The 16,953-nt window shown below is 38.4% G+C and overlaps 2 protein-coding genes across 20 annotated transcripts in view; one reads left to right on the top strand and one right to left on the bottom strand.

Annotated features, from left to right (window-relative positions):
- Positions 1–636: 636 nt before the first annotated feature.
- On the bottom strand, positions 637–16,480 carry TATDN3 (TatD DNase domain containing 3). Of its 15 annotated transcripts, none has more exons than XM_081489772.1 (10): positions 16,373–16,480; positions 14,978–15,010; positions 13,724–13,797; positions 13,437–13,521; positions 11,120–11,182; positions 10,058–10,167; positions 9,833–9,888; positions 8,435–8,547; positions 5,692–5,790; positions 637–1,713 (listed from the first exon to the last, which is right to left on the bottom strand). In XM_081489772.1, the coding sequence occupies exons 1-10, from the start codon at positions 16,436–16,438 to the stop codon at positions 1,570–1,572; spliced, it is 843 nt and encodes a 280-aa protein (XP_081345898.1). In that variant the 5' UTR covers positions 16,439–16,480; the 3' UTR covers positions 637–1,569. The 15 variants fall into 15 exon arrangements, with proteins under 15 accessions (XP_081345898.1, XP_081345911.1, XP_081345899.1 ...); XM_081489785.1 differs by having other exon boundaries at positions 637–1,679; XM_081489773.1 differs by having other exon boundaries at positions 5,692–5,772.
- A 97-nt stretch (positions 16,481–16,577) lies between these two features.
- Positions 16,578–16,953, top strand: part of NSL1 (NSL1 component of MIS12 kinetochore complex) — a 41,652-nt gene continuing 41,276 nt past the window's right edge. For all 5 annotated transcript variants that reach the window (XM_081489787.1, XM_081489786.1, XM_081489789.1 and 2 more), the window contains exon 1: positions 16,578–16,831. In XM_081489787.1, coding sequence (XP_081345913.1) covers positions 16,598–16,831 — 234 coding nt within the window. In that variant the 5' untranslated portion in view covers positions 16,578–16,597. The remainder of the gene's footprint in view (positions 16,832–16,953) is intronic.

The following is a 16,953-nucleotide window of genomic DNA, read 5'->3' as shown; positions in this document are numbered from 1 at the left end:
AAAGGTGAGAGACGTCTGACAAAGGGATTGTGAGCAGATGGTAGGAAATGGGCTAGAGAGTTAAAAGAGAACTCAGAAATCTGGTTTTAATACAACCTCCCACTAAATGTAGGAATTTCATCTGTCATCATGGTGGTAAGTGGCTGAATATCTCATAAAGGGCCCTGTCCTGCTTCTTAGATGGTCTAACTTGATTGGGGACCCTCTCCCTCGACTCCTCCATAAATGAATTCGTTTCAAAATATTGAAGATTATGTAAAATCACATCGCTTTTAGGAAGTTGTTTCTCTGGCAGGTACTTTTACCAGTGTTTGCTGTTTATAAAATTTAACAAAATTAAATACTCAGGTTTTGGTATGAATCACAATACCTTGTAAACTACATTTAAGATTTAAAAAAAAAAAAGTTGTAGTAAAGTACGCATAACAAAATTTACCATATCAGGTTTTGGTATGAATCACAATACCTTGTAAACTACATTTAAGATTAAAAAAAAAAAAAGTTGTAGTAAAGTACACATAACAAAATTAAATACTCAGGTTTTGGTATGAATCACAATACCTTGTAAACTACATTTAAGATTTAAAAAAAAAAAAAGTTGTAGTAAAGTACACATAACAAAATTTACCATCTTAATAATTTTTACCGGTATAGTTTATTGGCATTAAGTACATTCATATTGGGAGAAGGCAATGGCAACCCACTCTAGTACTCTTGCCTGGAGAATCCCAGGGACGGGGGAGCCTGGTGGGCTGCCGTCTATGGGGTCGCACAGAGTCAGACACGACCGAAGTAACTTAGCAGCAGCACATTCATATTGTGCTACCATCACCACTATGTACAGGACTCTCCTCACTCCTGAGATTTTCAAAACTTAAAAATATTACTGCATGCAAAAATGTCAGATACATTTTTAATGAAGCTACTTACATTTTAAACATGTGACAAAATTCAGACTGGAACTTAAAATCAATTTATTAACTAAACTTTGGGGCTTGGTATTTAATGATGATTGTACAAGCCACTGGCTTCACAAGTCAGAATCTAAGATCAATATAAAGACCTTGATCATTTTTCTCTTAAAAAAAGAGAGAATTCAAAATGCAAAGTTCAGTTTTGCAAACCCAGAAACGATAGGACTTTTGACAGGATAAGAAACTAGATACTCTCCTGTCACTGGATAAATTCTGTGAGAAGTCAAAGAGGTGGTAAAGAATCAAACTGTGGCCTGTTTCATGCCATCACAGTAGCGCTTATTTCTTATCTGTGGGAGCCGCCCTCGCCAGAAGAAACGGTTTCAGATCATCCGTTGGTTGTTCTTAGTGGGCAAAGGAAGAGGCAGCAGTGTTCCCAATCTCCTGCTATGAGTTCATTAACTGAAAAGCAGTGCGAGGTAGAATTTGAACCCAGGGTTTCAGGATCTAAGCCCAGTTTTACTTCTGAGAGAAACTTCTCTAAAATTATAATCTTCTCTATCTTGATACTTCTCCGGTGGCTTCTCCGGTTGAGACTTGTCAGGACACTTATTTTTCCCAAACACTGCCCTCTGCCGGTGGTTTGGTTCAGAGGCTATTTTGGGAGCAGCCGCTGAAGCTTGGGAAACAGTCTCAATGCGTTCTGTGTTGTCACTTCTATAACTTCTTCCACTGAGACCCCTTTCACCTGGGCAATATATTCTGCTGAAATGGAAATGTTCCCAGGCTCGTTCCGTACCTGAAACAGAACAAAGAGACACTGAATCAAACGTGACACTTGACAGAAGTATTCCTTGGAGACCGTAGATAAAAGAGATGAAAATGAGCAGGTAAAAACAACTGATGGGTTCTTTCTTTTTTTTTTTTAATGGGGGTGGGGAGAAGGCCCTGAACTTCAGCCTGAAAGCTAAGGCTACAACACTGATTGTAAGTCTATGTTGCTCTTGAAATATAGGGTTACAATACCCTAGGGCAGGGTGTTAACAATTGAGGTCCCAGAACCTAGCGCATGAAGCAGTCTGCACAGGGGACACTTGGTGACCTGACTGACTCACTAACTGCTCCTTGGTCTGCTCCTCAAGCAAGTGCTTGTAAAGGCTGTGCTCTGCTGCGTGGCCACTTCACCCCACAGGCTGCAGTACAGTTTGATTCAAGTGATGCCATCGTGTGTCTGAAGACTAAATAGGTTATGCACCCATACTTCACTGATTCTAAGATGCATTTCTCCCCTATCTTAACGTCTCTGAAACTGATAAATATTTTACTGACATTCAATGGCATGTGAAAGTATAATTGGTAGTGTTTTTTCCCTTAAGGGTCACAAAATAGTGGTACATCTACAATCACTGGCATTTAGATATGATGAAATATATTACTGTTGTTATTATTTACTCAGGATGATAATGTTCAGAGGAATAAGATAACTGTTAAGAGTAAAAAAAAAAATAACCTTGATAATGTAGACTACTAAAAAAACAATGAAAAATGTGCACCCAGATTTAGGTTCAAGGACATTCTTTATATTGTTAACAACATGGTTTGTACTGTGTGGGTCCACTTATACACAGATTTTTTTCAATAAAAATTATAGTACCACACAATCCAAACTTGGGTTCAATCTGTGAATGCAGAACCATGTGAATGGGGGCTGGATCCAGGGATGTAAAACTGAAGACATGGAGGGCGGATAGATGCAGACTTTCCATGGTATGGAGCAGGGCTGCAGAAGGTGTCAGTACCCCTAACCGCTTCGGTATTCAAGAGTCGACTGTACTGTGTTGGAAACAAACAACCTACACGGCAATATCCAGTTAAATACACTCACACGCTAAAATTTATATAGTTATTAACCAGGAAGAGGAAAAGAGTTTATTTATTTATGAATACATATGTTCGCCACATAAAAGCAAGCTATGAGATGATGTGTAAGGCTAATTCTATTTTTATGAAAAATATATTATGTGTACATATATGGATATAAAAAAGTGTGGAAGGACATAAGAACTTGCATTTATTTAGTGCTTATCGCAGGCAAGGTTTTGTTCTAAGTTTTTCATGGAATTTCTCATTTAATCCTCAACATAACTCTGTGAGATAGGTACCATTATTATTACCATCCCTTTTTTACAGGTAAGAAGGGATCCTAAACAGCTAGTAAACAGACCAATTGAGGTTTCAACCTGAGCAATCTGACATCAGAGTATATACTTTTAACCACTATAATATAGTGGTAACCTTTCAGTAGTAAATGGTTCTATTTTCTTATTATTTTCTGTGTTTTCTATTTTTCTAAGGTAAACACTTTTTACTCAACGAAAAGCATATTCACTTTTAAAATTCATTTATTCAATAAATATTTTTGAGTACCTACTGTGTGCAAGGCATTATGCCAGAAACTCACAATTTTCATCAAATCATCAAAATACAAATGTAAAACTGAATTATAATAGCATTTGAAATTCATTTTTAGGGTAAAAAAGCTAGGTCCTTTTCTCCTATTTCGACTAGTCAGGAAGGCAGTTTTGTACTATTTTGTTTAACACTCAAACAAAAAATAACTGCAGTTATGATCCTCTGTTTTCTCACTCCTCTTCAGTATTCTTATAAGAGCTGATTTATAAAATTATGTCACTAATTGGACAGTAATAAGCAAAATAATCATAGTGTATTAACAATATCATCACTACTGTTTCCAAACTTCTTACTCTGAAATGCCAGTCCTCTGAACCTGGGAGGCATGGGGACAGCTCTGATGGGCAATCAGGGGCACTCAGGAAGTTACGCAGTGGTAAGTGATAGTAACAGGCACTGTATAAAGCAAATAAAGCAGATACTGTGTCTTCCCTTCAGGTAAATATAATTTATAATGGTAGCAATATTTATTTATTTATTTAGGCTGTGCTGTGAGGCTTGTGGGATCTTAGTCTCTAGATCAGGAATTGAACCTGGGCCATGGCAGTGGAAGCACCAAGTCCTAACCACTGGGCCACCAGGGAATTCTTAGCAATATTTAAAATATGATTCTTCGCGGCCTATAATAACAAAATATACAGCAAAAATTACATAAATAAATCTATGACTATATCAATACATACATGTACTGAAAGACATTGAGGGTAATTTTAGCATGCTAATTAAAAACAGAAAAATGAACATTTATTGAGCATCTACTACAGACCACCTGACCTGCCTCTTGAGAAACCTGTATGCAGGTCAGGAAGCAACAGTTAGGACTGGACATGGAGCAAAAGACTGGTTCCAAATAGGAAAAGGAGTACGTCAAGGCTGTATATTGTCACCCTGCTTATTTAACTTATATTCAGGGTACATCGTGAGAAACACTGGGCTGGAAGAAGCACAAGCTGGAATCAAGATTGCCGGGAGAAATATCAATAACCTCAGATATGCAGATGACACCACCCTTATGGCACAAAGTGAAGAAGAACTAAAGAGCCTCTTGATGAAAGTGAAAGAGGAGAGTGAACAAGTTGGCTTAAAGCTCAACATTCAGAAAACTAAGATCATGGTATCTGGTCCCATCACTTCATGGGAAATAGAAGGGAAAACAGTGGAAACAGTGTCAGACTTAATTTTTTTGGGCTCCAAAATCACTGCTGATGGTGATTGCAGCCATGAAATTAAAAGACACTTACTCCTTGGAAGGAAAGTTATGACCAACCTAGATAACATATTAAAAAGCAGAGACATTACTTTGCCAACAAAGGTCCGTCTAGTCAAGGCTATGGTTTTTCCAGTAGTCATATATGCATGTGAGAGTTGGACTGTGAAGAAAGCTGAGTGCCGAAGAATTGACGCTTTTGAACTGTGGTGTTGGAGAAGACTCTTGAGAGTGCCTTGGACTGTAAGGAGATCTAACCAGTCCATCCCAAAGGAGATCAGTCCTGGATGTTCATTGGAAGGACTGATGTTGAAGCTGAAACTCCAATACTTGGGCTACCTCATTTGAAGAACTAACTCATTGGAAAAGACCCTGATGCTGGGAAGGATTGGGGGCAGGAGGAGAAGGAGACGACAGAGGATGAGATGGCTAGATGGCGTCACCGACTCGATGGACATGAGTTTGGGTAAACTCCAGGAGTTGGTGATGGACAGGGAGGCCTGGCATGCTGCGATTCATGGGGTCGCAAAGAGTTGGACACGACTGAGCAACTGAACTGAACTATATAACAGACACACTAAGCACTTTCATATACATTACTTCATTTAATCCCCACTGTAATACTTCAAAGTATTTTACTATTATTTTACCCACATTTTATAAATGAGAAATAGTTTCAGAGAGATTAAGAAACTTGACCAAAGTCACACAGCTAGTGGGTACCATCACACACCGGATCTGAATCCAGGTCTTTCCGACTCTATACACTGGGGCTTTTTTGTTAACTTTTTTTTTATATTGGAGTAGTTGATTAACAATATTGTGGTAGTTTCAGGTGTAGACACTAAGCTTTTCTACTATACTGGTCTGGATTTCAATATTACATAAATTAGGTTGTGACCCATAGCAAATAATTTTCTCTGGAGCACTACAGCGTATTTGGAAAAGACCTGATGAAATTTAAGTCAATATAACCTTTCAACCTAGCACTAAAGTAAGATTCCATTGTATTTACACTTTAACGAGAAACACAGCTAAATCGAAAATACTTCAAATGAAAGATACACTAAATAATATAGAAATAGGAAAATCATTTACCTGTTTTTCTGGTCCCAGAGCAGGGGAATCTGTTTCTAAGCAAATCGAAGTTAAAGGCAACTGTTTCACAAGTTTCTGCTTCTTAGAGAAAAGAGAAAGCTAGTAAGTTTAAAAGATGAGAAGTAAAGATTAAATAAGGAGCATTAAACCTATCTGTCAATGCATTCTACTCAGCAAGCATCTAAAATTCATGCCTGAATATTCAACTAATAAATGTCCACTATGTTCTCATCATTCTACACTAACATTTAAAAAGAAACATTTTTGGGAATTCTCTGGTGGTCTAGTTGTTAGAACTCTGTTTCCACTGCAGGGGGCCCAGGTTTGATCCCTGGATGGAGAACTAAGATCTCATAAGTCCTGCAGTGTGGCCAAAAAAAACAACAACATTCTTTGCCAAAAATTATCCGAAGCCTCTAGGAACTCAAAAGAATAGCAACCAAAAGCAAAAAAATGAGGTACATCCAGCAAGAAACCAAATATCTGGCATCACATGCTCACTGAAAGATACACGGAAGAGATTTCTATTGTTTCTCCACCACTACCATACTCAGGGCTTCTTCCTGCTATTCACTTTGAGTCAGTCAAGGTTTTATGTTTATAAATACAAGTTCATATGCACATTTTGAATTTTAGATCAGGAAATAGATGGTTTTCTATTCTGTTTATGATCTTGCTTGGATTATAAAGACTTCAATTAACTCAGTGAGTTTTACACCAAGAGCAATTCTCTTGTTGCCACTGCTCTTTTTAAGGTAAAAAATAGAAAGGAGATACATGATGCAGAGTGGAACAATGATAAAACAAATTATTTTAAGAGTAAAATTTCAGGGCTTCCCTGGTGGCTCAGTGGTAAATAATCCACCTGCCAATGCAGAAGACACCTGTGACCCCTGGTCCGGTAGGAACCCACATCCAAGGAGCAACTCCGCCCGTGCACCGCAACTAGGAGCCTGTGCTCTAGAGCCTGGGAACTGCAGCTGCTGAGCCCGCACACCCTAAAGCCTGTGCTCCCCAACAAGACAAGCCACCGCAAGGGGAAGCCCACACACTCTAACAAACAGAAGTCCCCCATTCACAACGAGAGAAAAGCCAGCATAGCAACAAAGACCCAGCACAGCCCCCCAAAAAAGTAAAATTTCAAAAGCACAGGAATATGTATGCTCACGCACTGTTGGCAGACAAAAATTAAACTGGTATAAACTTCCTCAAAGGAAATGTGACAATTTAACAACATTTTTAAAAATACATACCCTTTTCCTTAATGGTTCCATTTATACATAGTAACTGTAAAAGTTATGTGAACAACTGTGGATGTACAAAGCTATTCACTGAAGTGCTGTTTGTAACAGTGAAAACTAGAAACAACGTAACCTTTACTTAAGGTAATGCTTAACTAAATTATGGTACATCCATATTGTGAAATATTATGTAATCATTTTAAAGAAGAAATAAGTCTATGTTTATAGATACAAAAAATATCCATGAAGCTAACTCAAAACAAAACAAAAAGAATATGATATTTTCATATTTTATATGAATCAGATGTTAACAATGATTGTCTCAGAGGTAGGATGGTTTGGGTTGACCTGAAATTTGTCCTTTTCTGAAGTGTCTCAATTTTCTATAATGCACAAATATTATCTTTAAACTTAGAAAAAATAATAGCATTTTAGTTTTGAAAAAGAAATGATACCACTGCTAAAGAGTACTACTAAATAAGAAATTTCTCCATGAATGATAAAAGTAGGAAAAATAAAAATAATCTTGGATCAACTATACTTCAATAAAAATTAAAAAACAAAACTAAAATTCTAAATTGGTAAATAAAAAAATAATTTTGGACTATTAATTAACTTGACCTAATTGACATTTCTAGAACATCCCACCTGAAACTTTAGAACATACCACCTGAAAATAAAGCCCAGTGTCCCAGTATTTTGAAATAAAGTGCTTCAGCTTTAGTCTCCCAAGCCTCCCCTGAGTCTTAAAAGGCTGGTTCAAGAGATAATGGTAAGGAAATGTGAAGTTATAGAAGTAATGAATAGCTGTCGGGTTGGAAAACTAGTTACAGCTTAGACTACAAATCAGTCATATAGGAGAGTCACCAAATTTCCAGTTCCTTGAAAGATACAGACAGAAGTCTGACACATATTCCTAAGTCATTTTTACAGGAAGCAGATCGTCACCAGATGAAAACTGCTGACCTCAAGCATGTAGATCTCAGACCATTTGAAACCAGAAGATTGACTGATGATGCTTAAAACTTTATCTTGATGTGAACCAATTAGAGAACTGAGTAGAAGCTGATCACATGCCCTGCAGCCTTCTCCTTCACACAGCCTTTAAAAATGCTTTTCTGAAAGCTATCGGGGAGTTCAGGTCTTTTGAGCATGAGATGCCCAATTTTTTGTGTGTGGATCCAATTTATCTATTTTTTTTCTTTGGTTGTTAGTGCTTTTGGTGTCATGGCAAAGAAAACCACTGCCTAATCTATGGTCATAAAGATTTAGATCTGTTTTCTTCTAAACGTTTTGTAATTTCAGCTCTTACATTTAGGTCTCTGATCCATTTATGAGTTACTCTTTCTGTAAGTATGAGGTAGGGACCTAAGATTAATTTTTGCAATGAAACCAGAACAGTACACAACAGTACAGTACTGCAGACAGTACTGAACAGTAAAAGTTCATATTTCAAAGTGTTATTTCACAAAGTGTAGAACGAAGTTTATGAAAGATTTTACCTGCCCACTTCTTATGATAGAAGGAGGAATTGAGAAGAAGTACCCAGCCTTTACTCCTTCCATGGCTACAGATGGCCGACCGTCAAACGCATGCAGCAACACTTCGTCAGCACCTCTCAAAAATTAAATCAGAGTTCATTTTATTTCCTTAATGAAAGGTTTTCCCACTAATCAAATTGAACAACACAGATTTTAAGTAAATGTTGGTCACTAGAAGGTTCTGTGGTTTCTAAAGGGTAGATAAACGTACAGTGTTCAACCAGTAGAATAAAAATATAGTAAATTCTTAATCTGCAGAATAAGTAAATAAAATTGAAACAAAATTTAAACAATTATTTAAATTTCCCATACCAAACCTTCTTGAAGTTTGTGAACTGTCAAATTATTGTTCCTAATAGGTTTTTAAGTGGTCAAACTGTCCTTAAGAAGGATGCTAGTGGGAATGAGGAGTTGAATGATTCACAAATTCAACAGTCAGAGTAGGTTTCCCAAAAACTACTTCCAGTTCTCAAAGCAAGGCTGCTCAGCCTCCACAAAAATCATGCTCTTAGTGAGCCCAGGGGATTCAGTACTCACCACTGAGAAGTACAATGCTTTCAAGTTGTAGGCAATTACATTTACCTCACTATTTGATATTGTTTTTTCAAATGGCAGGTGCGACATTTAGTGGGTTACAACTGTGAGTTATGAAATCAACTTAGTGGGTCATGACTGGCCAGTGTGTGCTTATATTCACTATATACATACACACACGCACATACATACACATATACACATACATACAGATGCACTGCTTCTTAAACTTCCGTCAGTTTTCTATACCAGTATATACCAAGTTTCAAAATAAACTACATTTCTTACTGTGGATGGCAACTTAAAAATTTGAAAAGTAATTCTATGAGAAGTGTTGGAACAACTGGCGAAGATGACAGTGTACTTTATGTATGCTGGCCACAATCTGAACAATACCGCTTTCTGAAGCAGCAGCTACAAAACAGGCAAAACAGTAACCCAAGGTGATCACCCTTCTTTGCTTTGTGTTTCCTCTTTCTCATTCATCAGCTGGTTAAGCTGATTAAAAAACTGGAGCTGCCAATTTTTAAATGAAGGCACCAAACATTACTTGATCTAATTTTAAAAAACTTTTATTTATTTATTTACTTTACTTGATCTAATTTTTCATTTGCTTTATCCTGCCCTGATGAACATGACAATCACACTGAAAACCTTGTATATAGTAGGCTGACTTGCAAAACCATCTTAATTGATTTCCATCTCTACCCTTGACCCATTCCCTTCCCTTTAAGAAAACAAATAAAGATGGCTTGTTCTATGAGAACATGGACTGGAATTCTCAAGTTTAAACATTAGGCACATTTTTCTCAGGAACCTACATACCTTGCTCATTTAAGAGGCTGATGGTAGGTCTTCCGGCTGAGCGTGAGTGAACATTTCTGTTTAACAACAAAAAAACCTCCTTTTAAGTATTTACTATGAACATATTATTTTTGATCTATTAAAGTAGTTAAGAGAAAAAGAAAAGTAGAGCTCCATTTCAGGAGAATCATTATTTATCAATAATGTGCTTTAAAACTTAATATAGAAAGATGATAATTAACCTACAAAGGCAAATTTAGTCTTTTGGCTAATTGGACCTGTCTGATTAGGACTTGTCTTTGTTCTTCCTTCTGTTCATCAGTGGCAGCAAATCTGGGGGAGAAATCCAGTCCAACCTATAACAGAAAAATAAAACAGAATCACGTTTATGGTTTAATGAATCCCAAAAGACAGATGATGGAGCAGTACTGTCCAAGAGAAATATGAGTCATACACACAAGCCACATACACAACTTTACAGTTTCCAGTAGCCACATTAAAAACACTAACAAGACAGGTGAAATTAATTTTAATAATATACTTCAATGCACTATTCCTAAAACATTATCAATATTATTATAGTCATTCATATTATTATCTCAACACATAACCAATGCAAAATTATTGAGTTATTTTACATTCTTTTTTTGAGGTACTGAGACTTTGAAATCCTCTGTGCATTTTATCCTGATAGCACACATGAGTTTGGGCCAGTCACAATTCAAGTGCTCAACAGTTGCATGTGGTCACCATGCTGGACAGTAATGATTATAAAAGACTGCTTTCCTTGATACTATTTTGGCATGCACTGCTATAAGCTACATTCTGAATGTGTTACTCTTATCTTTTATCTTTACAAGTGGAATTACCAAGTGATAAGATGTTTCACAACTGTAAATTATAAATCAATTGTAAATTAATTGTTATTGTAAATTAATTGTAAAATGTAAATTAATAAAAAGGTTTTTAAATTATAAACTCTAACCTATTAATATTTAAAGTATGCTTATACATACTATTTCAACTAACCAGAAAGATGGCCTTATTTAAGCAAAAGAAAAAAAGCAAAGTATATTGAAATGTTAATAAAGCATTTTTCTTCCATTAACAAGCCCATGGGGAGGCGTTCTATTGTTTTATCCCTACGTGCTTTTGCTTACTGAGGAGTACTGACAAGTTATTCAGCTGAGCAGGGTGAACATAATTATCCAAGTCTGTTACAATCACCGACACTGAATTAAGAACTGCTTTCATGTATCACATGGAGGTCTGGATTAGAAATCACTTGATCAGCTAGTGGATATTTACCTCTCCAATTGCCAACAATTGATCCTTATAATTCTCGATAATGGGCAAAGCTACATCCAAATCCTGGGATGAAAAACAAAAAAAGTAAATTCATTCAAATAGAAGGAGAGAGGAACTTCACAGATTTTGTATCAACACCTATTATGTGTCAGGGACTATGCTATGCTGGGTCCTTTACATACAATCCTTTACCCAGCTGAGGAACTAGGAATGGTAGTCCTTCTATAATGGTGAGTAATTCTAGCTGGAAATTTGAGCAGAAATGTCCCATGCCCAATTAGTTATAAGAACATTACTTCTTATGAAGATACCCACTTAAACACTTCCTTCTGTTTAGGAGGCATTCCCTGGTATTTAGGAGGAGTGATCTGGGTTTCCTGGAACAGTTGAGCAAGAAAGAACAAAGCCCCCAGGTGGTCACCTTGGTGGGTCTGGGAGTGTACTGTTATATTCTCCTCTTAGGGTACGAATGAATAACTTGTGAATGTAATAGTGATAATCCCAAACATCTTCTGCACTATTTTCACTGATCTCATCTTTATAGTTCTGTGTACCCTATTTTTGTCCTAAAGTTTCAACAATATAAATACTAACTATCACGTATATGGCTGTTTGTCAACTACTGAAGTAACTGTGTACTACTAGCTTCCATATCACTATTTCCACTTAAAGAGAATTTCCCCTGTAAGGGTTTCCTTGTAAGGCAAGAGAAAAACAAATATATGGAAACTTTGCTTCTAGATATTTTCAATTACTTTGAGGATTTCAGTCTCATAGTATGAAATTCAAAGTACTTCTAGTGAGAATAATCAGAAAAAGGAGAATTAAGAAAAGAGAGGTAAAACAGATGGGTGAGGAACAGGAGATGTTATAATTATGCCTCAAGAGAGAGAAAAGAAGATGAGGAAGGATAAATCAAGGCCTTACAATTCCAGTAGACTCAATGAAGAAGAAATAATATTGTCAAGAGGAGCTAAGAGTATATAACCCTAGCTACCAGAGAAGGTGTCTGCCAACAGCTGAGTAGGTCAGTGTCAGGAAAAGATCTTCTGTATCAAATGTTCAAAATAATCTGTGTGTCTGGGACCTCAAAGGGACTGGAGAAGTTGGAGAGATTACCCAGGAAATGTAGCACACTTAGAAAATCTTAAGACAAAGAAATTACACATTTGGATGAAGACCAGATATAGGGAAAAAATCTTTCTGGGTAGATGTATTATCTATAAAAACAAGGAAAACAAACTTACAATGAGATTATTTCAAATCTTTATGAAATAATTTGGAAGTTTCTGGCAAGTCAAGGATAGTAAATTATTAATAAAAATAGTAATTCACAGCACTAATATGTATAAATATATGTGGTCTTTATCATTTTAATGTAAAAATATTTCAAAGGACATTCATAGGTCTATTTCTGACTTCAGTTCTAGTCCTACTTCCTCCATAAGGTCTCAAGTTCCTTAATAGCTAATGGTTCTAATGTGGAGTTTTTAAATCTTCCATATCTTTAGACTCTCTGACTGGGAATACTACAAATAATTAATTCACCATTTACAAATGAGGAAACTGAGACCTGGCAAAGTTAAGTGCCATAGATCACAGAAGGCAGCAGGCCAAGTCTCTCTGACTTCAAAGCTCACGATGCTTCCATTATGTTGTTCAAAGAAGAAGGGAGAGAGAAGGAAAGGAAGGGCAAAGGGAAGGGAGGAGAGATTTATTCTGACTGATTTAAAATAATTAGAATTCATTTTTTTTTATTAAAGAAAATGTTTAGTCTTCAGAACCTTTAGAACAGGGGTCAGGCTTGTCACAGAAACGAATGAAGTGAGTTAAGCAGGGACAGGAGCCCATGTATGGCTCAGTGGGTAAAGAATCCGCCCAAAATGCAGGAGATGCGGGTCCGATCCCTGGGTGGAAGATCCCCTGGAGGAAAGCATGGCAACCCACTCCAGGATTCTTGCTTGGAGAATCCCATGAACAGAAGAGCCTGGCAGGCTACAGTCCATAGGATCACGAAGAGTTGAACACAATTGAAATGACTTAGCACTCATGTACCTTATAACCCACATTTTCTATAAAGTTATATTTAACATTATAGCACCATATTTAACACTGTATAAGTTAACTATTTATTTCTGAACCACTAGGCTGTTCCCACTTTTTCTCTATTACAAACAATGCTCTAATAAACCTCTTTGTGAAAGAAGATAGAATTTCTTTCTTTTGGATTATTGCTTTAGAAAAAAAATCAGAAAGAGGATTATTGAGTGAAAAGGTAATACCATTTTTTATGGCTCTTGTTTTATAAGACTATTACCTTTAATGTGACACTTCTTTGGTCTTCTGGTGAAACTCCTTGAACTGGGTGAACACCCAAGCATGGCAGGACAAACCCAGTGTACCTAAAAATGTAGAATGAATTAAGAAAGCAGGACTATTAGGCTAGGAGACAATGTTACTCTGAAGGACAAGTAGGAAAGAATTTAAGGCTGCTAATGTTTTTTCTTCTCATTCTCTTTAAAAACAGATGATCTTTGATATTATAAACATGACACCATAAATGCATCCTTATTAGCAATTCTATTTCTTTATGAGAAGTAGCACCTTTCTGAAAGCTGCATAATCTTTTCAAACTCTCCTGAATGTTCAGCGACCACCACAAGAGCCATAACATTGGCCTGAAACAAAAATGAATAGAATTCAGTTAGAGTCTCAAACAATATACATCCAATACAATTAAATAAAAATTTAAAGTTTTTTGTGCTTTTAGTTATCCTTGCTCACTCACACTCTATCAATATAATCATAATGGCTATCATTAATTAGCTACTATGTTTTGGACATATGTTCAGTGAAGATAAATATTACCCCATTTAATCTGCACACCCTTTTGACACAGGCATTGCTGTAATTCATTGTATGGGTCAAGAGACAGTTAAATAACTTGCCCCAGATCATTAAGCCTGTGTTATTCCAAATACCACACTCCTAATTAAACTGCAATAGTGAAAGATGGCTATATATAAAAATGGCAACCATTTCTATAACTTTCAAGGAAGACCACAAAATGCTAGCTGTAATGAATTTCATAAATGCTTCCAAAAATTAACAATTTCCCCCAAACAAATCAAAATGTTTCAGAAAACTTATAATTTCTCCAACATCTTCAGAATAATGTTAATTTAAGAACTGACAGATGTACCAACCTGTTCTATATAGCTGGTATGCCTGGTGGCTGTGGGAATGTGTTTTGGATTCAGACTATCTTGTCTGTATCACTTCACTAGTGATGCGTCTTTGGACAAGTTAATGTAGGCCTTAATTTCCTCATCTATAAAACAGGTAACGGCTGGCTCTAAACTAGTAGCTTCCTTAGAAGTTTGTTGAGAAACATTAAATGAGATAATGTACTGCTGCTGCTAAGTCGCTTTAGTCGTGTCCGCCTCTGTGCGACCCCATAGACGGCAGCCCACCAGGCTCTGCCATCCCTGGGATTCTCCAGGCAAGAACACTGGAGTGGTTTGCCATTTCCTTCTCCAATGCGTGAAAGTGAAAAGTGAAAGTGAAGTCGCTCAGTCGTGTCCGACTCTTCGTGACCCCACGGACTGCAGCCTACCAGGCTCTTCTGTCCATGGGATTTTCCAGGCAAGAGTACTGGAGTGGGGTGCCATTGTTAATGTACAGAGTGGGCTTAGTTCAGTGCCTGGCACATAGCAAACAATAGGTGCTCCTTATTGTTAATGTATTTTTTACTGGAGTAACATCAACATATTATATCTAAATTTCAAGCTATCTTAGATCAAAATTAGTAGGAAAATAAAAACAACCAAAAAAGAGCAAGTATAGCTATTGGCTTACTTTCTTGGCTTTCTCCAGCACATCATCCAGATCCTAAAATAAACATAAGCAATCATTATTATTTTAGATGGATAAGCAACTATCCTTTGCTTGTGTATACCAATGCAGTTGAAGCACCATAAAGACTGACAATGATGGCAAGGAACAGGGTGGTGTGAAGAGCTTAGCTGACCCACCTTCCATTTACTCTCTCAGTAAATTCTGGCTTATGTTCCCACTCTACTGGAACAGAAACTGTTATTGTCAAATATCAAAGACACTTCTGTCCTACTCTACGCTTCAGCAGCATTAGAAACTCCTCACTTGTCTACTCTTTCCTTCCCCCAATATTTTCTACTCTTGGCTTCTGCAAATACTTCTCTCTAGCTGTCAGCTGCTTATCAAGTCTCCTTGACTGGTTCTCTCTCCTTTGTTTGATTTCAGGACCGCAGGCTTCTCCCTGCCTACGTCCCCTTAAGTGATCTCATTACTATACTCATTATACTGGTGAGTCCCCAATTTTTATCTCCAGTCTATAATTCTCTTCTGAACCCAAGAGTCACATTTTAAAATGACCATATGACATCTCCACTTGGATGGACATCAGGTTTCAACATGTGCCAAGCACAACTATTTCCTCCCCAACAAATCTATTCCTTCTGGTTGCCTTCTCCAACCCGTTTTCCCTCATCTCAGTAAACAGCACCACCATCTCTCTACAGCATCCTCAAGTTCTTCCTCTCCCTCTCTCTGCACATCCAATTCCTCTCAGTTTGTACTTTAGAATCTATCTCTAAAGTATAACATGAATCCATCTGCTTCTCTCCCTTGCAACTCCCCTGCAACCTTTACCATCTTTAGTCTCAATACTGGAAAAGCCTCCAAACCGGTTTTCTAACTTCTAACCCTTGCTCTCCTCTATCCATTTACCACATATCAACAGGAAGGTTTTTAGACGGATTATCAGATCAGGTCTCTCTTCTTCAACCACCCAACCAACAAACCGTTTTACAGGATCCCCATTGTGATTCTAATGAAATGCGAATTCGTGCCTCACTTATCCTATGCAAACTTCTTCAGTCCGATTTTATGCTTCTCTCTTTTTAGCTCATCGGGCGCCACCCAGCCTTTGGATAGCTTGAATGTGCCAAATTCTGTCCTGTCTGGAGGCCTGTAACCCGCCTGCTTCCCTCACCACCGCCTTGTCCTTCTTCCGCAACTTAAGCGTCACCTCTTGAGAGGTTCCCCCCCAAAACAGAACCCCCTCTCTTTCTCTAATACTAGCCTCTGGCTTCCAAGGTAGCAGGTAAAACACGTTGACATTACGCGTGGAACTTTGCCCCACGGGAGGATAACTCGAAGGGTAAAGGACGGGGGCCGCCCCGCTCCCACGGGCCCGACCTCGCCCTCACGTACGTGGTCAAAGTCCGGGGCGGAGAGGTGGCAGTGACAGTCCACCAGCCCTACGCCCACAGCCCCCATCGTCGTAGCCTCCGAACCCCCTGGACTCGCCGGCGGAGCCTCAGCCGGAACGCTAGTGCCGCGTTGGGCTGAGTTTCCGGCCGGACGTCGGCTCCTTCCTCCCGGGGATCCCGCCCTTCCGCCCTCCGAGTTCCCGCCCACAGTTTCCAAGTTGGAAAGATGGAGCGGGCCTTTGGGTCGGTGGCTCGTTCCCCTTCGCGGGACGTGGGGCGAGTGGCCGGGACAGAAAACAGGGCCTCGGTCCCTGCCACATACCGAAAAGATTTCCGTGTGCGCTGCACCTCGAAGCGGGCCGTGACGGAAATGCTAGAACTGTGCAGCAGCTTCGTGCAAAAGCTCGGGGACGCGCTGCCTGAGGAGATTCGGGAGCCCGCGCTGCGAGATGCGCAGTGGGTACGGGCCCAGTAGCCATCTCTTGTCTTTTCACCCGCTTTCTCCACGCCCGGATCTCGGTGGTCAGGAGGAGCCCACGGCCGGGTTTGGCAGAGTTTTAACGGTGCCCGGGGAACGCGAGG

This window comes from Giraffa tippelskirchi, chromosome 5 (genome assembly GCF_054371585.1).
Source record: "Giraffa tippelskirchi isolate mGirTip1 chromosome 5, T2T-mGirTip1v1.2.pri, whole genome shotgun sequence".
NCBI lineage: Eukaryota > Metazoa > Chordata > Mammalia > Artiodactyla > Giraffidae > Giraffa > Giraffa tippelskirchi.
The sequence above is the reverse complement of the archived record's forward strand: the minus strand, read 5'-3'. Positions and strand labels throughout refer to the sequence as shown.